The sequence below is a fragment of the Ruditapes philippinarum genome, unplaced genomic scaffold (genome assembly GCF_026571515.1).
Source record: "Ruditapes philippinarum isolate M1 unplaced genomic scaffold, ASM2657151v2 ctg486_1_1_1_1, whole genome shotgun sequence".
NCBI lineage: Eukaryota > Metazoa > Mollusca > Bivalvia > Venerida > Veneridae > Ruditapes > Ruditapes philippinarum.
In genome coordinates this window covers 238,462-264,788 of record NW_026860123.1, presented here as the reverse complement: position 1 = coordinate 264,788, position 26,327 = coordinate 238,462, and the positions used below count along the sequence as shown (strand labels likewise).

Genomic DNA, 26,327 nt, shown 5'->3' with positions numbered 1-26,327 from the left:
GATCCTGATCAGACTGCCCGGATGCGCAGGCTGGTCTGGATCCATGCTGGTCGCAAACCCATTATGTTGGTTTTGTCGTGACGCGGCTCATATGTCATTGATGACCATCAATCTTTTGTTTGATGCACAGCAATGATAAGATTTCTCCAGTATATAATGTAATTTAGTATATTCATTATAAATAATAGGCCACTATATAACAAAATTATGAACAGCCATTATCCTACTTCACTAGTGATCGAGAATTGTGGAGCATAAGTTAGCATGCTCTCTAGTAGCAAAATATGTGTTAAAACAGGAAACAACAATAAACTATATATTTTTCGAGGAAAAGTGGGTTATTTGAAGGCATGTTTAGGAGATTTCAGTCCCCGGCATTGTAAGAACCCACAAGTACCTATGAGTAACAGTGATCATCCAATAGTGTACAATTGTGTTAGAATGCATAGTTCTTGTGTCATACAGAAACTGGTATTTGCTAGAGTTAAGATCTTAAACAGCTGTTTTATACTTATACTACAGTAGATTTACAGAGGTCATGTCTGGTCAATAATTACATGTATGTTGCAAATGTATGTATTTTACATATTATTGCTTTATATTTATTATTAAATGTGTTCAATGATTTTTTTTGTATGTTTTGTATTGATTTAACTTGGTTGTAGCAATGCAAACAAATTGGCTCAATGAAAGCCATATGTCTTTCCAGCTTTTAACATGTGAATTCTTTACTCACTGACATTGAAATTCATATAATTGCCATTTTGTATTTAATCAAATGATTATAGTATTTTAATGTGAAATTTTGAAATAAATTTGTGCATTCAGTCTTGCTTCAAAATTATTTGCCTAACAAATTACCACAGAAAAGAAAACTGCAAATGTACAAAGCACTACAAGATTTTTATTGTAAAATGTTACAAATATCACATTTATAAAACAATGACATTATAAATATGTGCTTAAAACAACAACATTAAATCCACAAAAAAGGGAGTGTTAAAATACAACATTGTAAGATTTAACATAAATAAAAATAAAACTAAAATTGAAGAAAGACACTATTTATATCTGCATAATATTAAACAAAATTTTAAGGGACAACAACACTGGCCTTCAAATAACATTCTCTCAAACACAATACTGTATGAAAACAATTAAAATATATCAAAAGCTGTCGAACTCACTTTCATTTCTCTCTTTTTTTTCACATATAAAACAATTTACAACTGAAAGGGGAGCGGTGGTCTAGTGGTTACGGTGTCTGCCTTTCAACCCAGAGATCATGGGTTCGAGCCCTACTCTGGTCACGACCATGTTTCTTCATATGACACCAGTACTGGTTGGTTCCAGGAAGCAGACTCCAAAGTGATTAATATAAGTTGCAAGAACTCGTTTCGCAATCGAGCTTAAATAAATATGTTTAAACCAATTTAAAACTGACATTAAGATACTTTCTTTCAGAGACTTCATGTGTTTCATTATTTCTAGCTTGTCTGTTTCGAAGAAAAAAAAAGTCCAGCTGTTGTAATCGCTGTGTCATCATTGTCATACAATAACTTTAATGTAGCAAATTATTCAAATATTTTTATTTAAAGTTATCAACATGAAACTTGGAATACTTACTTATGACAAGGTGCAGTTAAGTGTCAAAAAACATAATTCTAAAAGCTATATTTCTGGAGCTATGCCCCTTTTTAACATAGAATGTTTGGTCAAAATAGGTTGCACTTAAAAGACGAGTGTCAAAACTGCATGTTGAACTCTGGTTAAATTCAAAAGACGTGTTTGCAAAAAGCTGATGGTTTAAATTGTGATAACACTCTGATATTCAAAAATAAAAGTATCTTTTATTGAAGTTTTTAAAACAAATTTTCAATAATTTGTATATATGATATTTGTACATGTAGTTGTATACAGTGAATATAGAAAACATCTTTTAATGGAATTAGAAAGTCCATATTTATCAGCACTTATTGCAAGTGAAGAAAACCTATAACAATATCACTCGAAATAAAATCTAGCCAGGAGGGTCTAACAATTTTTTCTATTCTATAATATCTGGTGACAATGTAATATATTAAATAATTAAGATATAAAAATCATTGAGTGAGATACTTCATTCAGTGGTGTACATTACAGATATTTAAGCAGTGTTGCATCTAGGTTGCGCTTTTTGTGCATATTTTTTGCAGCTTGCGCATTTTAATGAAGTCAATGCGTGCCAAGTCGCGCATCTGACTATCTTTTCAACTTAATTTAGTTAATCTTCATTGTATCTTGAAGGCTTCTGCCATGTTTGTTTTCACTCGAGGTAATGATTAAAATACGTATCATATTGTTAGGTAAAAGCATATTTTATTGTCCCCTACATTTTTTCAAATCCCCCACATTTTTCAGTTGAGTGGGGGACAATCCCCCATAATTTTGAAATTCTAGATGCAACACTGATTTAAGTTAGAAATAAAAAATCAATTTATTTTAATAAACAAAGAAATATTCATAATATTAAAACTATCTTCATAAAAATCTAAAATACATGTGATAGTTTTTTGCAACAGGAGCTGTCACTTGACCATTCTCAGTGCTTGATGGTGAAAAAAGGGCCTTAACTCTGTAAAAAAAGGTTACACAGAGATATGGGACCTCTGCCCTTCATGCAAGAATCCAAATTTAGATAATCAGAGAGAACAAGTGTGTGAAGTTTCAACCCATTCCTTGGAGATACCAATTTGCACACAAAAACTTTACTAAAGTGTGACGCCAATGTTGATGCTGACACCAACACTTGGATGAGTACAATAGGTCTCCCTTTCTTCAAAAAGTCAATATAAAAATGACCAGTTTACTTTTAGATTTTGTAGCTGTATTTTTTTCTTCTATATTTACCGGTTTCCCGCTAATGGTGCCTAAATTCTGCTTTAAAATTGGTACATGTATCTTCATAATAAGGAACTGAATAAAATAAGTTAAAGCTGCACACCTCAAGACAGGTAAAAAAACAAAACTTATATTCTAAATCATCAAATTAAAATGATTTCAACAGTAACCAGTGTCAGCACAAAATCAATACCTCAACAGCTGATAGTTTAAAATGCATCTCAACTGTATAGAAGATATACAAATTTAATCAAATATAAAACAAAAATAAACAGAAATAACAGCATTATATGCAAATATCACTAAAAAAAATAATCAGAGCTGTCACTAAGTCAGCACAAAATTTATTGAGAATATATCCATATTGGATGGCAACTATCAACGATACACCAATATACATGTAGTTATAAAAACTTATTACTTGTCTATAATTCACTTTCATATCTAAGAATCTGTTATAATGATTTCAGTAAAATACACATTCTGTTCATACAATTATGATGTACCTTGTTTATGAATGTTCATTGCATGATTTTTGTCCCACCACAATTTGTAATCGCTACTATGAAAAATGTCAAATATGTAATAATAGCATAGTTTTAGACATCCCCTTCTGGATACGTTTTGCATGAATTTCAGACAACTAATAAGTCAAACAAATGTATATCAATTACAGTAAACTTCACTTATAACGAACACGGTTATAGCGAACTTCCGGTTATAAGGAACAATTTATTTTGGCCCGAATTTTGCCCTTCTTTATTTAATAGAAATATATACGGTTATAGCGAACACGGTTATAAGGAATTATCGCTTATAAGGAACTATTTTCTTTGTCCCGATTTAGTTAAAAGTGCAGGAAATTACACCTTTATAACGAACTCCAAATATCAGCTATTCGTAAATATATCCCGCATTTTCAACATTCGTTTTCATTGGCACGGATTAAAACTCGCGGAATATTGTTGTATTTAATTCAATATATCTATAAAAATGAATTTGTATAGAAGTATGTAATAGTTTTCTATTTAGGATATTTTTAGCATGAGTTCTTGTCACAAAGATAAAACTGTATTTCCTTTTATTCTATTATTTCTTTTCTTTAATAGTTTTGCTCGAGTAAAATAATTATGATCATTTATAATCAGATTTCACAAACAAAATCAATAGAAAACTACAAAGTATGCTTGATTGAAAAGAAAAGAAATCTATATATTTTATAAGTAAAAGTCAACCTTAAAATATAATAGAAGATATTCAATATAAAAGGAAGAAAATATGGAAAATCTTGTTTATTTTTATTCATGGAAAGAAAACGAAAAGCACTGACTTAAGAAACAAAATATGATATTTTATCAGAAATTGAGAAAGGGAGTAGATCTAAAACTAAAATAACAAAGGATTTTTAAATTCCAAAATGTACGCTCTCAGGTATTGTGTCTAAAAAAGAAATAAATGACAAATTATTCCTAATCAAATGCTCTTCAAAATGGCGGACGATGTTTAACAATTAGTTCGTTATATGTAAATCTGTTCGCTATAAAAACTACTGATACAAGGAACTAATTCGCTATATGCTTACAAGGAACTCCGGATATAAGGAACAGATTTTGAATGTCCCAATGAGTTCGTTATAAGCGGAGTTTACTGTAATCATTCATGTTAGATCAGTTTCAGCTCTATTTAATACTAATAGTAGTACGACTTTAAACAAAAAATTAAAAAATCATAAAACAATAACTCTAAAAAAATTCATAAAGCAACAGTTATATTTCATTTACATAATTATAACAGCAATAAAATTACACAAAAATTCAAAAGTTTTAGGAAGAAAAGTTCCAAAGCAAGGAAGACTGCACTAAAAAAAACTCCTGTAAGTATTGCAACAGTTTTGTGAATATCCCACTTCAGATAAGCCAATCAAGATCTAAACTTCCATTTTGTGAATGGTAGGTTATCAATGAAAGAAGGTAAATGCACCTTTTTCATACATAATAATTACATCTGCAGAAGCACAAGACAAATTAATAATCTGAACCTGCAAGGCAAAGAAATTTAAGTAAGTTGGAGGGCTTTTACAAATGTTAATGCACATAAAATGTACATTAGCACTATTTTTGTTCTGAAGCGTATTTTTGATTTGGTTGTTCTGTGTTTTGTTACTTGGTTGTTTTTTGTGTTTTCTATGCATAAAGCAGTTTCCTCCTGCTTTTTGCCTCCGAGTGTTATGTCATTGATAATGAAATTGCCCAAAAGTTTTTGCAAGTCTTGTTGTCCCAATGTCCATTGACTCTAACCCTGAGGTTACGATTAGTAGTCTCCAACAAATACTTTCTACTTTTGTCAAACAAATACTTTCTACTTTTGTCAATGAAAATCTATTGTACATAAAATATTTTTAAAAAAAAGTAATTAAGAAAAGCAACTTCAGACTGAGTGACAAGCAAAAACATTCATTAGAGTGGATAAAAACATACAAATGTCACAAAATAGAGCACCACAAAAATAAGGTTGTTAAATATATATTATTAACAAGTTCCAAATCAAGCAGTTTTTTGGCCATTCTGTTAACCAAATGTACTGATATGATCCATAGCAACTATTCTGTTTTCAAATGCATAATATGTCCTTATATTAATATAATGAATTTAATTAAACAATTATTCCATAGGTGAGTAATGTGAGCATTACTCCACAACAAGTTCATAAATTCAAATCACTCCTCTCATTTTAAGTTGATATTAAACTTAGTCTTACATTTCCAAGGCAACAAAATTTACCGGAATTAGGTTTTACGACACAACAAGACAAAAATGCAACCATTTCTGTTTGACATTAAAACTGTAGACCTGGAATTCTCCCCAATAAATACAATGTGATATGGTCAAACACAAGCATACTGTCACAGAAGCAACATCACAAATTTGTTCACACGGGATCCCCATATTGCGGAATCGGTGCTGCTGCAATGGAATATTTAGGTGGAGACATTAAGACCGGATGTAAGGTGCATCTTGTGCCATCACTGTATTCTATACTACCGGCAACATTGCTATCATCAGATGAACGCAGTTGATTTTGTGGAAATATCACCATTTCATAGGCAGGAGGTGGGTCTTGGAATATTGGTCCGTTGAGCTGATCTTGAGATGGGGTATATATAACTGGAATAGAATATGATTATTTATTTACATAATTATTTGATTCATACTCGGACAAAACAACACTTGGGACAAAACAACAGTTGAATAATTCTAATATGACCATGACCTAAAAATTATCTTGACTCTAGATCAAATTACTGAATTTAGCTTAAATTGTGATAACGCAGTAATATATGAATTGTCTCTCAAAATTTTGGGAGACATACTGTTTTTGGCTTTCCTGTCAGCCCATGGAAACATAATTATGGGTACTTAATGGCTACAGGAACAAGAAGAAACTTCTTTTTCTTTGATGACATTCATTCTGTAAGCTCTTATATGGCTATGTTTTCTCTTATAGGGCTAAAAGAACAATAGGAAAAACAATAATGTAACCACATAAGTATCCAAATGTTAGTGCGGACAAACTTCTGTCGTCAGCATTTATTTTTTCCAGCTTTCACAAGTCAAACTGTTAGCGGGATTTCGATTTTGATTGCTGAGGCCCTCGGGGCTATTTTTCATGTTGCAGACTGATTATTACCGTCCGTCCCTACTCTGCCATGTATTAATCTCTTATTACTAGTAATTAACTATTTCTTAGTAAGTGATTGACTACTAATCTCACATGATTCCTGAAACAGCTGTTGGAGACAAATGACCATTGGACTCTTGAAATATCCCTAGATCAATCATCATTACAATATACGCCTCATACGAAAATGGAACATTTAGTGAAACCCTAGATTACTAATTCCATGCTCTCCCTATTCAGCTAAGGAAGCAGACTTGAATTCTTAGTCAATATGTCATTTAGAATAATAAAACAAAAGAATTAAGCATACTAACTTGAACAAGCATATGGACAAGAATTAGGTGGATGATGCCTATTCAGCTGATCTTCACCAGTTCTCATTTTCCTCGACAGTAACATCTTACCAAGGATTCCGGTACCAACCAGTATAATCAAACCACAGACTGAAACATATAATTAATTAACAATGATTGTCACTGCTTATCAGTAGATGGTGAAATTATAGTTTGATAATTTAACTGTGTTATTATGAAATATATATTTTTACAGTAGCTTGACTATATTTGAATGGAGATGAAAATGATGTACGATAAGTATAGGGAAATATTGTAGGGAATATATTCTTAACACGTTTAAAATGTAACACAATTCATGAATTTTACAGAACTATTTTCAACAAGAACCATGCAACATCATAATTTGACAAGTCATGAATGACAGCATGTTGTTAAGCAGAAGAAATGAACTGAAAATAAATCAAAAGCAGGAAATAAGTACAAAATATGTTTCTTTCGTAAATTAAATTAAAACATTTTTCACTCGTGAACATGGGTTCAGATCAATGTGTCGAAATTACTTCCTTACTTCAACTTACATTCAATAAGACCTTGAATATTATAACCCTATTTGACCTTTAACATCAAAGTGTGACCTTAACTGTATTTGACCCAAATAATATGTCCTTGAAGCTACTGATAAGAACTGTTGTAGAGAAAGATATATATTCGAATTCACAATTGTTTCTCCTAATGGAATTCATAACTTGTAATATATATCAAATATATTGTACCATACTATAAACAATCAATGAATATTGCATAATAAAATTAAACAGTCACATGTATCTAAATGATTAATTTGGTTTCATTTAAATTCTTTGTACCAATTAATATAAGCCAGAGCTTACCCATTCCCAACACACACAACATCACTGTTATAGATGTATCTCCTTTCACAGCATTCCCAATGAACACACTGCCAAGTATCAACAAAATCACACCAAGACTAGCTGCACAAACAAACCCAATCAACATCTGTCTCCATAGACGTCGCCCTCCCGGAACATTCATTTTCCCCTCATTTCTAAGTCTCTGAGCATGCTCTCTGCATGATTGAGAGTGAGCTCTTTCGGACAAGTTTGGTGAAGCCATTTCAAGTATTTTACTTTAACTTCTCTATTGGTTATTTATTTGTCCTACACATTGTGATTACCTCCTGAAATATAGAAAATATACATTCTAAAAGAAATGGAAACAATTCTGAATAGAAGAATATAATAGAAAATTATGAGATAGAGGACAGCCATGACCAATCACTTCAATGGGGGGGGGGGGGGGGGTGAAATTTTGCACTTGTGAACAGACTCGATCAAACAGTCTTCAATTTTCCTATAAGTTTATGTTGTATTCAATGCTTCCAATGGATCAGACCTTTTGGATTTTTCTTAACTGTTCATTCCAGAACAACTGCATTTTTTTTAATTTTTAAAATTTTTACCATGTACATATAAGTAAAACACATTATCGCTGGGGAGGGGGCCAATTTTGACTCCAGGGCTATAATTTGAACTATCTTAGTAGAGGTCCACAGACAATGCCTTGTGTAAAATATCTATGCTCTAGAGGCATTTTGATTCTAGAGATGAAAGTTGTTGGGGTTTTATTATTATTTTTTTTCAATTTCTATTATCCCTTTTGGTTGCCATAGCAAACAGATTTCTGCATGGAATCAAATTCTTTAAACAACTTTTGAAGCCCTTCACCCAAGGAGCAACCTATAGCTGAATCGCTATATGCGTAAAAATATATGTCCCCCATCCCATAAATAGTAGCCAATTAATACTAAATAGCCATGCAACATTATGCTCAAATATGAAACAGTGGTTGGGTCAGTCTCTAAAACACACCAAATATTTGTAATCACTTGACTATTTAACAAGTATGTCATAAGTCCTTGCTTGCCAAAATTTAAGTGTTTAAATTCAATGTAGCCACTTTTCTCCCATTGGTAATATTTTTGGTTTACATAGATTTTTTTTAATTTCAAGTTAAATTATTAGTTTTCCTTAGGTACATAATTTTGGCATTGTATATACAGAATTAATCATTGATTTTACCTTCGTAAAGTTTACCAATAAAATACAGTTGACTCTCGATAACTCGAAATCCAAGGGACTGGGCATTTTACTTCGAGAGAAACGGAATTCGAGTAACGTGGATCTGCCGCCATTACGTTGACATTCGTACATGTATATACATGTACCTGATTGAATGTGCAAAGAAGTAGGTTTGTTATTGTTGATAGCGGCAATGCTGCACTATTTAACCGTTGAAATGACTGTAAATCAATTAAATATACAAATTATAAATGAACAAAAATATATTATTCAAAATTTGATACATGGAAATTAATAGTGAAATATAAACACAAGCATTCGTGGCAATGACATAAATGCAAGTTTGTCAGTATTCATCAGTAATGCACATGCTTTTAATACGCATTCATGATAATTCATTACAATAAAAGCACAATAACATATCTATAATATATCTAACAACAATTAATCTAATGTATGAAGTAAATTGATCATCGGACGAAAACGAAAGTAGCATCTATCGTGAACCGGAAGTACATATTAATGTATGCAATATGACGGAAAATTAATTATAAAAATGTCAATTACGTTGAAAACACACATCAATACCTAGGCTGGTACAATAAAATTAATTAAATCTTAATTTACTTAACTAACTGTTAAAACCAATTAAGTCCTGAAACCGATTAAAGCCACTTTCACGACGTGCTAATTATACATGATGACCGGCAATTAAAATTACTATGAAACGTGTGAATCACGAGTGACAACATCTCAACTTGATGTCGCCGACCTTTGATCAGTCGGCTGTTTTCACACTTCGACTAATTGAGATGAAAATATGTTGGACTTTAATTGACGGGACCAAATTTTCTTTTCGACTAAACAGGGGTCTCGGTAAGTCAAAATTTGACCTAAGAGGAGTTAAAATACAAAGATAAAGTAGGAAATTTGACGGGACTTTAGAAATTCTTCGACTAACGCGGAATTTTGAGTAAAGCGATTTTGACTTATTGAGAGTCAACTGTAGTTGTTTTGATGCAGATGTATAAAATGTTAATATCTACAACTAGTCTAAAATTGGCTGGTATAATAATTTTCATCCTATCTCATCACCTCAATATGTGCATGCCTTTGAGAGGCCTGGGATATCAGCAGAAGACTTGAAGAGGTTAGTGTTGTAATAAGACTCTATTTGTAACCTTGTATTATACACATAGAGGTCAAGCTAAAGATTTCACATACGGCAAGACAGAACTAAGGCTGTCTCATATTCAGCAAACCAGCTACCAAACCTACTGCCTGAGCCACTAGTATGCAGTGACTTTATCAGGGCTAGCTTCTTTATTAAGGATACAGGTTTAATTAACTTTACATTTAGGTGCTCATTGATTGTCTCAGTGACTTACTTTCAGCTTAAAATTTATCTCTAATACTCTGGAAAATTGCATAGTGGTAAACTGTCCCCACTTTTTGCTTCATAACTTACACTTTCAGAATTTGATTAGAGCAAGTCCTGGGTTTGTACTCAATAGGGAAGCTACTTTTAGTGCTTCAACATGTGTTTGGACCCCCTTTAAGCATAGACTACAAAACACTCCATGCATATGTGATCGTTTCGATTCCGTGTAATGCACTGGTTCTCATGCGGCGGCACGAAATACCCAAATCTACCCAAATGCACCCAAATATAGCAATATTTATTTTTGTTTGTATAAAACATAGATTATAATGAGAAATAAATAAATATTTATTAAAAATAATATGATATAATATGACTTAGCCTGCTATAATTTTCATTCATTCCGTTGAAATGGACAGTTACGATGTTGTAAGAAAATAACGTTGTGACATTTGCTTATCTTAGTACTACCTGGGACATACTTATCTTATGTCCCAGGTACTACATATAGGTTCTTTATGAATGTACTTGCAATTTTAAATCAAGATATGATATTTGTTGTCTACACTTACATTTTTAAGGTGTAATTTTGTTGAAATTTCATATCATATACAAGTGTCCATGTTATTTAAAAAAAAAAGCTTTAATGGTGTACATATAGACTGTATTTTGGTTCAAAACACAATGATAGGGAAATGTATATTTGGGTATGGTTGATTATATCTTAGTGAAAATGTATATTGTATTCATGATAAAAACAGCACTTTTTTAGGATAAAACATTTATTTTTAGTATAATTGGGCAATATTTGGGTATATTTAGGCAATATTTGAGTATATTTAGGCAATATTTGGGTATATTTGGGTGTATTTGGGTATATTTGGGTATTTCGTGCTGCCCTTCTCATGCAAGTTTATTAACTGATTAATGGAAACTTTTACTGATCACGACCTTATACCCCAATGCAAGATTAAATAGAAGAAAAGTCTTTACTGTGGCTTTGACAAATCATTTTAAGGACTCAGACTAAATATCAATAATGATTCTACTCGCATGCAACTAAATTTAGAAAATTTGGCAAAAATTCGGATAATAAGCACTATCCGATTACTACCCCAATGTTACGTAAAAGTAACCTTAATTCGCAAAATTGGATATTTATAAATCAATGCTTACTTTAATCTCGTACAGTTCAAGATTATTTTCACTACAAATACATCAAGTTACCTCTAATTTATATCAGTCATGAGTAATCAACCACTAGAAAACCTACTAATTAATCGATGTTGACATTTTGGCGGGGTCAATTGGACTGGTTCTCTACAGGGTATGACTAAAATGCATAACGGAGATTTATTTGGCGCAAGGGACAATATTTTTTTAGCAAAACATGCACAACGTTTGTTCATTTGTGAAAAAAAATATCATTTAAGTAATAAAAAAGATTAATTGCGTGAAAAAAGTAAGTTTGTTTAAAATTCATCACAAATAGTTGCAATTGGATGTTCTCAACAAATGGCCGTGAAATGGACATTTTCTTACCGCAATGTATATAATTTTTCTATAAATGGAACAATGTATATGCTTACAAATACAATTTTAAATCTAAAATTAATTAAAGATATTAAATGTTGTACCATCATAAAAATTTGTTCTAAAATCCAATTAGAAAATTTTGAGCTTTAAATAATGTTTTGATAGATACATGACTTGGAAATGGACATATTCTCAGCGCAACTGAAATATTTCTGTACACAATGAATGTTTATAAATTACAATTATCAAACTAAAATTTATTATATATATTGAACATAGCATCATAATGAAAGTTTGTTTTTAAATTTAATAATGTTTTGAAGGATAATATATGCCGGCGAAATACTAGCTAGTGGACATATTCTTTGCGCAGATGAGTTTGTTTCAATTCTAATATATTTTTTAATGTTTTCAAGGATAATATATGTAGATAAGGTCAATTTACTGCCTATCTATTTACTCATCCTACATTTACAAACACAGTTGTAATCACTGTAGTGAATAACTAACTGTACATTTTCATTCATCCAGGCATAATCACATGACATCATTTTCATTCATCATTATAAGGATTATGGGTAATGTCTTGTTCTTGTTGTGAGTTACTTTGCTCAGTGAACTGTCTCTTGTTATGTTCTTGTTATGTCCTGTGTTGTTAAGTGATGTCCAATAAATATCTTGTATATTTGTTAAGTAAGAATGTGATTGGATGAGAGTGATTTCATATCATTTTATGCATGGGCAATCTACATTCCTTTTCTAAGAAAAGATTGTCAAACTTTGCATTGTAGAGTTAACTGCAGAACATTTTGAATATAATATTTGTATAAGTCAACTTTACGTTTGTTCTTTATAGAACGGATTTGATATATTATTTTATATAATAGAGGTCAGCCAGTTGCACCTGGTTTTCATATTCACATCATCAAAATAAATATTGAACACCCAGTCAGAGTTGGTCATGAATTTCACCCAAACCATACTCTACATATATACCAGCGTAATAGGCATATTCTGGGCGCAACGGAGAAATTTGGCGCAAAAGGACAGTTGCTGTTGTTGTGTGTGTGTGCGTGCGTGCGTATGTGCTCCGGCGATATCAGTGTAAACTTAATCAACGCAAAGTGATGTTTCACCTACATTGTAAGGTAGACCGCGGAACCTTTCCTCCTAGAGTCATATCAGTTTTAGGAGCCTAAGATTTAAGAAATTAGATTTTGTTTAGGTTTAAGAACGCATCAGGATAAGTTTCGGGTTATGGTTAGGGTTAGAGTTAAAAGTCAGTTGAACAAAGAACAAAATATACCTCACAGTGTTAGAAAACAAGTTTGTATGCGTGTTGCTTTTGTTGTTGTTGTTGTTGCTGTTGTATAAAGGACACAATGTATGATTATAAATCACAATTATTAAACTGAAATTAAATATAGTTATCAAAAGTAGTATCATTATAAAATTTTGTCTTAAAGTTCAATAAGTAATTTTCCGATTTTTATGTTTCTAAAGGCTTATGCCAGGGAAATGGACATATTCTCAGCACAACGGAAAATATTTTGTGTAAATAACACAATGTATATTGAAAATTACAATAATCAAACACACTTGCATTACATATATTGATTATAGTATCATTATAAAAGTTTGTTTTAAAATTCAATTAGAAAATGTAGCGGCGCTTTGTCACACTGTCGTCTTGTCGTCCTGTCGCTAGCGAAACCCGTCAAATAGCCAATCCCTCGAGCGTCAATGTGACGCCGCACGACAACGCGCCGTTTGGCGTGCATCGTTAGCGACAGGACGACAAGACGAAAGTCCAACAATGCCCCGTTTGGCGCTTTGTCGTGCTGTCGGTAGCGACAACACGACACACAAAATTGTTCCAAATCAGCAATCATAGAATGGTGGCTAATTTGGTACACAATAGCGACAACACAACCAATATCGCTATCGTCTTTCGCATTGACGTCATGTCGCTAGTGAAGCACGCCACGTCGTGCGGCTCGTTGTCGCCATGTCGCTTTTCTTAAATAATATTATACAAATAGCCAATCCTTCGATCTGAACCGAGCGACAATGTGACATCGCGGCAGCACGCCGCGCGACAACGCACCGTTTGGTGTGCTTCGTTAGCGACGGGACGACATGAGCACAGTGCGACAAAGTTTGACGCTTTATAATGCTGTCGACAGCGACAACACGACTCACAAATGTGTTCCAAGGGTTGGCAGAGGTTTAATAACAAAATACAGACAGATAATATTAGCCATATTCAACACTCCATTCAATGAGTACAAGAATTCGTAAGAGAGTTACCAACGTCCCCCGCCTTAGGGAAGATTATATGAAGCATAAAAATGTGCTATTTCAAAAGATTGAGGTATAGATCAGGACTTTTAGTCCAAAAGTTTGATCAATGATAGATCTGCAAATGCAACAATATATTTATTTAATAATAAAATAAAATAACTCCTAAGTGCCGTATGTGTCAATAAAAAGAATACACGTATAATGCAGATAATGCTTAGTACTGCGACATCAAAATTAAGCATGCTCGAAGAGGTTGGCTATGCAACATTGCAGTAAGCTACAAAATATTTCCACCAAATATTCTTTTATCTTTTTGAATAAACTGATATAACACAGGATCAAAACTAACTGCATTGTTGACAGAAACAACCACAAGTAAATAATGCACACATTATTAACCAGGTTTTCAACGAAAACCGGGTTATTGTAATGCCGGAGTCGGCCGGCGGGCGTCAACTTTTGGTTTCTGCTCAATAACTTTATGTTGCTTTGGCCCATTTACACCAAACTTGGTGTTTAGGTAGCATATATCAAGAGGCAGCTTGGTATTGCTACCCAGGTGTCTTTGATCAAGGTCAATGTCACTGTTACTAAAAAATAGAAATTCAGTTTCCGCTCAATAACTTGAGTTTGCTTTGACTTATTGACACCAAACTTGGTGTATAGATAGCTTATGTCAAGAGGCAGCTTGGGATTGCTACCCAGGTGTCTGTGATTAAGGTCAGGGTCACTGTTACTAACAATAGAAATTCAGTTTCCGCTCAATGACTTGAATTTGCTTTGGCCTATTGACACCAAACTTTGTGTATAGAAATCTTATATCAAGAGGCAGCTCAGCTCGAAAACTGGATAGTTATCATTCTTGTTTGCGGTATTTTACTTTACTGTGATATATCCTCCAGTGAAGTTTCAAATAGATTGCATTAATTATCTTATCCTTTCTGACATATTGTCCAAAAATGAACGCAAAAACTGAACAAAAGACAATTACTTCAAAGAGCTATTATTCTTGTGTTTTTTTGAGCATTCCTCCTCAATGAGATATATAGAACATATTTGTTCCAGCTATGCCGTGCCAAGATGTCCGGCCATGTGCTTCATTACGTTGCAATGTGGTTTATACCTTATCCAATACCGTTCGCAAGCACAAATAATTTCTGCAAAACAAAACAAAAATATTATATTTTCTAAATGTATAATCAATTTGTTTCTTATTTTAACGACTCGATTAAACGCGGAATTGTTTCAACAGAACCTATTTTTGTTCTTATTCTTAGGCCGATAACTGATCCTCTAAGAAGACATATTTATGACCTTGTTATGGTATAGTATGTCATAAATATTAGTATCGTATTTTAAAAATGCTGTTTCATTTCATTCTAACTGATTATATGAATATATGAACTTGAATATAAAGATACATTAAAAGAAAAAGTAATATCTTAATACAGCAATGTGTTTTCAAAATCTGTATATATTTAGGTCCGAGTGGGAGCATCTCTGAAATCGAGTCCGAGTGGGAGCATTTTCCATTTTTATCAAAAGAATTAAGAAAAACTGACTTTTAAATAGAAATATTTGAAAACAATCTAGAAAAATGTGTAAACATGACTCGGTTTATGTTCCGGTACGCAAAAAATAATTTTCAAGAAGGTTTTCATCCTTATTACAATTATCTTCCATAAAAAAATAAGGGCTCTTATTATTGAAACAATATTTCAAGTTCTTTGCTCACTTATGATTGCTTTCACAACTTTTCATTGAAATACTAATCATAATGCCTAAGGGTGATCCGAATGTTGATAATAAAGAAGAATACCAACACATTATAAATGTGCTGATTGGACTCTTGTTAATTCCCGGTGATTAGTTAACACCTTATTGACAGGTGAAATTACGTGTGAAACAACTTGACCGTGATGACAGTGTGTGCTAACATATACGGTAATCATAATATAACACATTTGAAATGCATTTGCTTTCATTGATATCATCGTGAACATTGCCATATATTGGACCAGCAGTCAAGTAAGAATTACTTTTATTCAATTAACTTGTTTTGTAAAGATCACAGGCTGCAAATACATGTACGTAGTTTAAAGCATTTTTTTTATAATTCATAAAAGATATATTTATGTACATAAAATGAACTGTGATATAGTTTTAGTCAGTCTTGATTGCACGGGAGTATACTGAAGATGTAGATACTCAAGGATAACTTGTATCACATGTCCTTCCGGCCATCCCTAACTGAATAGTCACATTCAACGTGAGGCAGTCAAAGTTTAAGCACTCTAAAGTTATCTTTTAACGTTTCAGAATTTTAGAAGAAAACTGAATAATTCACTACTATAATACAGTACCGCGGATAAAAACAGACATGCCATATGAAATTATTCAAAGTTATATACAAAAAGTTATATGTAAAATTTTGAATATAATATGATTTAAAAGTTCAACGCATACCTTTTTAACTAATTGCTAGCAATACACTAAACGAGCAATTTTAATTTGTAGCTTGTCAGAGAAATGGCATCTAACAGCACGCACAGTCGGACAGATGCACTTGGATATGAAGCTGTATTTGTCGACGAACCAGAGCGAAAATATATGTGTCCAGTTTGTCTAGTTGTGATGAAAGATGCAGTGCAAACATCGTGTGGACATAGGTTCTGTGAAATATGTATTAAGAAAGTTGCCAAGTAAGTAACGCTGGCTGAACATTTTCAATCTAATGCTTAATTAACTTTGTACAGGATTTTGTGAAAACACCACCAAATTTAGAAAGTGGACAAATGCCCTCTTATTTCGCACTAAGGTATATCTTTTCTGATATTGAAATATTTTAAAGTTTGAATCGACCAATCACTCCTTTTTTACCGACTTAGTAACGCGTAACCACGGCATAGTATCTCGTGTGCACTACTTAGTAACTCGTTGTCACGACATTGTATCTCGTGCGCACGATAAATAAAAACACTCACATGCCACCTTATATGTCTAGTTATAAGGACTGTTTCATTTTCAGACGATCTGGAATATGCAAATGTCCCGTGGATAACACCTGGTTTGACACGCAATTTGAGGTAAATATGTCTATATTAATTTTAACGCCTATATTTTAAATAATTTTTAAAAGCACATTATGAAAATAATTTACATTTATTAACTGCCCTTTTTCTTCATCGCAAATTTACGATTGTTTCAACTTCTGTCATTATGACATCATGCTACAATTTTATCATGTTTCTTTTCATTTTCATAATTCACTCTGCATGAACCATAAATAACTCACGTGCCTAAGAAAATTTTTGTAAATGCCAATCGAAATTTACCTGTAACATTTAATTTATAAAAAAGAATAGGGCAGTCTTTTTATATTTTAGGCAAATTTATATTCATTCTTAACATTTTCCAATATCAACTGTTGGTAATAGTCAATCTTTTGAAATATAGTGACAATTCACGAAAATATGTGCATAATTTCACTTTAACACTTAAATTTATATTTCCAGATGTTTCCCGACGTAGCCATTCGCAGAGAAATACTTTCTCTAAAAGTGAAATGTGATCAACATCATAAAGGCTGCAACTGGACGGGTGAATTGAGATGTCTTGATGTACGTATAATTTATCATTGTACTGGAATAACTACTATCGGTATATAGAGAGAGTGGTGGGCATGTGGATATACTTATGATAAAGAAAAAATGTTTACTTCGCGGCACGGCCGAGTTTATAACGCATCGGAGTAGAAATGGTGGCTGATTTGGTATGTTTTGTGCGCCTAGTTGGCGCTAGCGACAACACGACAAAGCGCCAAACGGCGCGTTGTCGCACTGTCGTCTTGTCATCCTGTCGCTAGCGACAACGCGTCAAAGCGCCAAACGGCGCACTGTCGTCTTGTAGTCCTGTCTCTAGCGCAGCACACCAAACGGTGCGTTTCCGTGCGTCGCGATGTCGCCCTGTCGCTTGGCTTATATGCCAATCATTCAGTTTGAACCGAGCGACAATGTGACATCGCGACAACACGCCGCACGACAACGCGCCGTTTGGCGTGCCGCGCTAGAGACGGAACCACAAGACGACAGCGCGACAACGCATCGTTTGGCGCATTTTCGTGTTGTAGCTAGCGCCAACGAGACGCACAAAACATACCAAATCAGCCACCAAAAAGTAGTAATATAATGATCACTAGCCGCATGGGTTCAAACTTTGTCAGAGGCATGTCATTGTTTCCTTGAGCAAAGAACTTTTCACTCATTGCTCAGTAAAGTGTGTCTATAAGCTTATAGCGTCCTCCACAATCGAACTTACATTGCAATTTTATCTTCAACCTATCAATGACAGATAATACATTGAAATTTAGCTTTTTGCGAAAGTTCATTTTGTTTTTATTTTCAGCTTCATGTAACTATCTGCGATTATATAGAAGTCACCTGCGAGTATGGCTGCCCCGAGGGCCAGATACGTAGAAAGGATCTGACCCACCACCTCGAGACTTGTGACCTCCGACCTGTGTGCTGCGAACACTGTAACTCTTCTACAAGTTCGGTCTATCTAACAGTAAGTTTAAATGCCATTGTAACTGTTTTTAATGAGATAACAAAAAACTTGAAGTAAGTCTGTTAAGATTTTTACATTCTCAACTTCACACGTCCAAGATAACTTTGTCAGTTTTATTATACAGTTGGCTAATTCAATGGTTTTACTATTAAAACTAATATATTAAAGTGAACACACTTTTGTTAAACTTTTTTTATAAATATTTTCAGAAACATCAACTATTGGACTGCCGAAAATTTCCAGTAACTTGTTCATTGTGTGGGAAGAGCCGAATTAATCGGGAGGACATCTCGGGTCACTTGAACGAGAAAACGGGAGACTGTCCCCGAGTCATTATACCTTGCCCATACCAGAAATATGGATGCCAGTTTGCTGTAAGTATATTTCCAAGCAATCCCATCACCAAAACGTACACACGTTTCCTACGATAATTATATATACAATTATTATTTTCCATGTGAATATGGAGTTGATTATTCCATGCACTGTCATGAATCATTAACTATCAAATGTAGTAAATGCGGCGGCTGCAACATGATTAACAGCCCAACTTGATTTGTATCCAATATTTCGTTTAAAGCTCGTCTATACGAAGTATATGGAGAGCGTCCTATTCACCCTGGCGTCTGTGTTCGCGTCTGCGTCCAGATGTCTGATTCAAGTTTTTGTTCACTAAAATATTTGTTTGCTTTTGTTTGCATTTCCAGAATAATTCTGCCCTTCAACTAAGACTTATCTAAAAAGATTTAACTATTATTTTACTCTAACTCCTTTATTTCTTTTACTTCTTTTAACTTCGAGGTGGCGTTTAAAAATTAAACTAGGTGTAAAAAACAATATTTCCAAAATTATCTCCCCCACCTCCTTGAACTTAGAACTTTCCTTTTCTTCTTTGGCTTTTTTATTTCTTCAGGAGTTTACTTCAAACTTCAAATATATGTTCCTTACCATGCAACACCTACACCATATATGATCAGCATCTATATATCCATAATAATATACATGTATCTCCATTTTAACTTGGAATTGATTTGCAAATTGTTATTTATCATTTTAACTTTTCTGTTTTTTCAATAACTTGTATTACTGTAGACTTTAGTCGAGCGCATTGTAGCCTCTGAGAGCTCTTGTTAGTAGGTGGATTTTTTTCAACCGTTTTACTTGTTTCGAATGTTTAATTTCTGCAAGGGAAGTACATGTAGTTGCATATCCACAAAAACTGTGTCTGTAACATCACTGTGATAATGAACAAATTGTTATTTTCTAAGGATTTAACTCATTACAGGACTGGAGAAGTACCTCTAGACGCTTGCAGAAATCATGATCACAAAATAGAGTGATATCAATTTTACATTTTTTATAATCATATATAAATCGGTGTTAAAAGATGAATTGGATCTTTTAAAGTTAATGCCATTGGATAGAAAGGCAATATTTTAGCATTCAATCATTCAAGCGCCTTGTCCGGTATATACCGTACGGTATTTAGGCCGTGCTCCAATCTTTTTTTTTAAAGTCTCACTCATTTTCTAAATCAACAGGGACGTAGGGAGGTTATGTCAAGCCATGGAAAAGAGGCTGCACATGTTCACATGACTTTCATGGAGCAGAAGATTGAATCTCAAGACAAACGTATTTGTAGTTTGGACAACACAGTAAAAGAATTGACTAAGTATGTACTTTAATTTATAGGTACTTCACCGTACACATCTTATCCATATCCATAATTTTATTCTTAAAAGTAAGTTGGATTTAGATGTTCAAAATATAAAGTGAATGTTAGACGTCAATGTCGGTATCATTCAATGCTTTAAACTTGTCGCAAAAATCTGTTGATACAAAAATCTGTTTATACGGACACGTCATTTGATATAAACAACTAACTTTTAAAAGTTTGATCTTTATGAGAAACTTTTCGTCAGCCGCATTTTGCCTAACATTGATATGAATTTACTATGTTATTGAATTCAATGTTGTTCATGTATTTACAGAACACTGGCAGAATTTGATTCAGTGATGGAAAAATTGAAAGAATCCCAAATGATGAGCTACAACGGTAAACAGTCGTGGAAAGTGGAGATACTGCCCGGACAAAACAAGTACCGAAGTCGTTCCTTCTACACCGGTTGCCCTGGTTACAAGCTTCATGTTTCCCTCGAGCTCAATGGACACACAGAAGCCGGTCATAGTTATGCCTCTTTATTTGTTATTCACGAGAAAGGTCAATTTGACGAGGAACTATTTTTTCCATTTTCGGCGTCGTGCGGAGTAACATTGGTTTCAACTCTCCGGACGAGAATTTACGAAACAGAAGTCACATGCACTTCCGTGCCAAAGTGCAGAACAGACGCTGAGCAGTTTCAATGCCAGCGAGGTCGTCTGCGGTTTATCAGAATGGACCAATTACTCAGTGACACATTCTGTGTAGATAATTGTCTCTATATGGAATTCAAAGCACAGGTCTTCCAGCACGGCTCATTCATTAAGTGGGGTTCGAACATGCAAACTTGAACCTGGAAGATCAAAATGATTCAGCACTTATTAATTTATTTACTTTGTTTCCTTTTTCAGTTGATCTCATATGTGTATAGTGCAATGATAAGTTGTAGGTGAAATCTCTGGTAAAATATGCTGTTTAATGTAGAGATCAAAGTATGTTTTCAAATCAATTACGCATTCAATCGGATGAATATTTATGCATAAAAAATAATTATCTTTATTATATAATTATAAATGAAATATTGAGAAATATTGATGAAACAAACGGCGTATTTTCATTTTCCGTATTTTCACTGTAAAATTTTTATTTTTCACTGCAATGACATATTTTCCGCATTTTTACAGGTAATTTGCCGGACTACTTTCTTCTTAATTCAGCCAATACACAAAATTATAGAAGTCTTAAGAATTGTAAGGTCAAAAAAGAAAAAAAAAATAATAAACAGAAAATTCAAGTTCTTTTCTATAAATGCAGGAATTATTTTAATCTTGTGATATGCAAATGACCATATTTCGCCACTCGTGAAAAATTTATTCTCACACCACTGGATGAAAATACTGTATTTATTGGGGAAAAAACTGGAATATCCTCTATTTATTTATAAATTGACAGAAAAATAACATAGAAAGAACGCACAGCAAAAGCGCTGTGTAAATGATATACCTGTGATGTGTTTCCTCACTATATTTTATGTGCATAAGAAATACCCACTGTATCCAATGTCTTATTGTACGATTGTGTTATTTACCAGGTATTTTTTATACATACATGTAGTTTTAAAAGATATAACTGAGCCGCGTCACGACAAAACCAACATAGTGCGTTTGCGATCAGCATGGATCCAGACCAGCCTGCGCGTCCGCGCAGTCTGATCAGCATCCATGCTGTTCGCTTACAAACCCTATAAAGAAGTAGAGAAACTGATAGCGAACAGCATGGATCCTGATCAGACTGCGCAGGCTGGTCTGGATCCATGCTTGTCGCAAACGCATTACGTTGGTTTTGTCGTGACGCGGCTCAAATTTGTGTTACTACTCCTCATTAACCCCCGTTACATTTGATTTGTCTATAGTGTAAATATTGTCTGGATAATCGATAGATTTTCACATTTATAATACCGTTTCGTCTTTCGTTATTTTTCTTTTCATTTGACAAAATATTTAATTGGACAGTTATTTTATAAGTATGTACTTTAGCAACTGATTGTGACTATATTGCAAAAGGAAACAACGACAGGAGCAGCAGTAACAACAGCAGCAGTAGCAATCAAGCACTGTGTTATATTAACTGTAATAATCAAATCGAATAAAATTTCGATCAGCCGAAATCTTTCAAGAAAATTAAATTTTGAAAAGAATGTACTAAGATTTTACGAAAAGTAAAAGAATTTAAGTAATAATTAACATATATGAGTGATTAATGACTGATTTTGTCAACTTATTACCATAGTTCTACTGCGTTACTAACACATTAAGGGCTATTTCTGCATATTTTAGTCTCTTTTTGGTAATTTACATGGATTGTTAGTGCCGTTTTCCAATGTGTAAATTATTTTTTTTTGTTCACGTCTGTAATACATTTTCGAAATTTTCATGAAAATTAACATTAAATTGGAGACATGCTGCTTTAAGTTGTTGTTATAATTTATAACAACAGTAATGATTTATTATCGTAACACTATTGATAGAAATAAGATAAACATTGACCTCTCGTTTTTCTTTGAAACTTACATATTGGAAAACGAGGACGACAACAAAAACAACATAATATATGCTTACATGAAACAAACAGAAGAAAATCCAAATAAACAAATATTGATAACTAAATCTGTGTAAATATGTGTGCGTGCGTCTGTGTTGAAAATAAGTGGAAGTATATAAGTAGTGTAGATGATGAATTAAACATAATGTGCATGTGTTATAATTATATGAAATAAATAGAAACAAATTACATTGTGTTTTGTCGTTTTTCTACTTAATGCTTTGTTGTATGTTTGCATCGAAAACTGTTTAGGACATCCATTGCAGAGATATATAGGTCGCTTTCATTGAAACACTTGCCATAAATATTCTATGTGTTAAAATATGTCTTTTACTCATTCTATATTAGCTCAAAGGATTTTTTAACTCGAATTTTATATTTATATAATAAGAGGGCTATGCTACTCACCACCCGGGCGAAGGCGTCAGCGTCACACAATTTGAGCCAACCGCACTATTATGTTTTAACTTCTGCGATATTGCTTTGTAACTAGTGACCATCATCTTAACATCAAGGCAAGGGTCATAACTCTGTCATGGATCAAATTTTTACACTTTTTTCAACATAGAATTACGTTAAAGTTTTTCGTGCAACCACACTTATTTAAAATACCATTAAAAGGCATTGCTTTGAAACTTTAAATACTTGTAAGTGAACATCATAACGGCTTTTCCAGGCTAGAGGACATAACTCTGTAAGGGCTTTTGACAAAATTATGCCATTTTTCGACATAGAATTTCGATTAAGTTGTTTGCAACACCCCGCTTATTTCCTAAATCCTTTCTAAGTATTGCTTTGAAACTTTAAATACCATTTAGTGACCATCAATTTCACTTCTAAAGAAGAGGAAATAAGTCTGTCATTGATTTTAACAAAATTATGCCCCTTTTCCGACCCAAATATTTTGGTTAATTACCACCCCACTTATTTCCTATATCATTTGAGGTATTGAGGTATTTACATATTTGTAAGTGACTATCTCCTTCACTTCCAGACAAGGAGACATAACTCTGTCATATATTTTTTGACAGAATTATGTCCATTTTTCGACTTAAAGTTTCGATTAAGATTTTGTAACAACCCATTAATCAATTTCCTATACCCTTTGAAGTATCGCTTTAAAAACTTTAAATACTTGTTAGTGACTGTCTTTAACTCTATCAGGCAATAGGATATCACTCTGTCATACATTGTGACCAAATAATTCCCCGACCAAGAAGTTTGATTAATTTTTTCGTACCACCCTATTTATTTCCTATACCTTTTGAGGTATTGCTTAAAATTTTACATACTTGTTAGTGACCATTATCCCCACTTAAAGGCAAGTATTATACTTAAGCATAGTGTCTCACGGTCATTCTTTCTTGGTGCTGTTTAATCTTAACAGTCACGTCTACACTGTTTTCAAACCAGTATTTTGAAAGTTTCCCCTGTAAACGGTAAATGGTTTTATCCAGATTCAATGATGAACAAGTCCATTTAAGATATTTAGTGTGGTAAGCATTATATTTGCATGCTTTAAATGAACATCACAATATCATCTTCTTTTTCAAAACATACATTGAAACTGAAATAATTTATTTAGATAATTTTTTGATAGTTATGTAAATAGCTAAACAAGATAAACTTGATATATCCTTCTATCAGATATGAATTAAAATGTTAAAAGGCTCTTTCATAATGCCTTTGATGCATTTTGTATTGTCTATAATGGTGTAATATCAGGAGTTAGTGTTTGAAACTGTCAGAATTAATTGACATTTTGTTAATTACTTATATTATGACAATATTTCTTGAAACTATCGCATAAGCTTAAATATGTGCTGTATGAAAGTCTTGATAAGGACATGTTATTTTAGATTAAAATTATTTAAATACTAGCATCGCAGAGGTTTTGACGGTACATATCGCATTGAGATAAAAATAATCTTGTGCCTCATCGACTTGTTGTAAAATGCTTAACGAATGTTTCCTCAATAGACATGATACAATATATATAAAAAAAGAAATATTTATGCAACTGGCCTGAAAAAATCGACTGTTTGATAGGGAGCATAATTGAGGTAATTTTAAAATTTATGAATAGAAATAAAACATTGTTGTAAATAAGTATATGCGCTCAGTACTGTCAATCTGATCTACACTTTGATGATAATCTTGAGAATAAGGTCAACATGTCAATCAGAACACGAATTTAAGACAGAGAAAATATTGCAACATCCTTCAAGCCAGAGAATAAGCCTTTTGTATGCATTCACTCTTAAGGATAAGGAACCGTAGTTAGCTTTACAGACAAATAAAGTTTAGAGTTTTCTCTCTTGATTTGTATTTTCTATATTCCGAAGTTTAGTATTATTTTTTGGAAAAAGTCCCATATTTCTGATTCCTATTATGTTTCCATATGTTCTTGAATTAAAATAAAATTATATATTACAAGTCAGATAATCATATATACAAAGCCGACCATTATTTGTTATATTTGCTAGTATTTATACCTTAGAAGGAACTATACTCTCAAAATGTAAATACTTATCATTCTCTGATAACAATAAGTGAATGCATACTTTTATTTAATTCCCATTTGTCTTTTTACTCTAAATTGTAACAATTTCGGACATAATAAATAAAAGAACTCATATTTTTTAGGATAACCTCTGTGTATCATTCCTATATTGATACACTGCTAAAAGACTTTTGTTAATGGCATGTCAATATTCTAAAACAAAAGTTGATGTAGATTCCATCACGAAAAATAGACATTTTAATCCATCTAAAGTATCAGACGGTGTCGACAGTGATATGTTTTGTTAAGATGTGGATTAATTCTGTAAATTGTCTCGACATTTCATTATATAACTCTTATTATAATATGAAAGAGTTAAAAAAAGACATATGAGCCGCGTCATGACAAAACCAACATAATGGGTTTGCGACCAGCATGGATCCAGACCAGACTGCGCATCCGCGCAGTCTGATCAGGATCCATGCTGTTCGCTTACAAACCCTACTACAAGTAAAGAAACTGATAGCAAACAGCATGGATCCTGATCAGACTGCGCAGATGCGCAGGCTGGTCTGAATCCATGCTGGTCGCAAACGCACTATGTTGATTTTGTCATGACATGGCTCATATATGTACAGGGGCGTAACTGAGTTATTTTGATATGTACTTCTTAACAAGGGGGGTTCGGGGGCATGCTCCTCCGAGAAAATTTTTGAGAGGAAGCGATATCCTGACATTTCGTGACTATCTAGAGGCTATATTGACAACAAAGTGATGATGATTTCAAACTCCTTTTTATTAATTTTAAAATATGTAAAATGAA

The 26,327-nt window shown here is 33.0% G+C and overlaps 2 protein-coding genes across 5 annotated transcripts; one reads left to right on the top strand and one right to left on the bottom strand.

Moving 5' to 3' along the window:
* Positions 1–884: 884 nt before the first annotated feature.
* Positions 885–11,680, bottom strand: LOC132758970 (uncharacterized). 3 transcript variants are annotated; one of them, XM_060750677.1, is made up of 4 exons: positions 11,562–11,680; positions 7,745–8,052; positions 6,873–7,001; positions 885–6,044 (listed from the first exon to the last, which is right to left on the bottom strand). In XM_060750677.1, exons 2-4 carry the CDS (start codon positions 7,986–7,988, stop codon positions 5,809–5,811), a joined length of 609 nt encoding a protein of 202 aa, XP_060606660.1. In that variant the 5' UTR covers positions 7,989–8,052; positions 11,562–11,680; the 3' UTR covers positions 885–5,808. The 3 variants fall into 3 exon arrangements, with proteins under 3 accessions (XP_060606660.1, XP_060606662.1, XP_060606661.1); XM_060750679.1 differs by having other exon boundaries at positions 11,608–11,645; XM_060750678.1 differs by having other exon boundaries at positions 11,511–11,617.
* Positions 11,681–15,972: 4,292 nt separating this feature from the next.
* Positions 15,973–22,922, top strand: LOC132758968 (TNF receptor-associated factor 5-like). 2 transcript variants are annotated; one of them, XM_060750676.1, is made up of 8 exons: positions 15,973–16,118; positions 16,692–16,876; positions 17,203–17,260; positions 17,690–17,794; positions 18,579–18,740; positions 18,950–19,114; positions 20,282–20,412; positions 20,732–22,922. In XM_060750676.1, the coding sequence occupies exons 2-8, from the start codon at positions 16,704–16,706 to the stop codon at positions 21,249–21,251; spliced, it is 1,314 nt and encodes a 437-aa protein (XP_060606659.1). In that variant the 5' UTR covers positions 15,973–16,118; positions 16,692–16,703; the 3' UTR covers positions 21,252–22,922. The 2 variants fall into 2 exon arrangements, with proteins under 2 accessions (XP_060606659.1, XP_060606658.1); XM_060750675.1 differs by having other exon boundaries at positions 15,991–16,202.
* Positions 22,923–26,327: the final 3,405 nt, after the last annotated feature.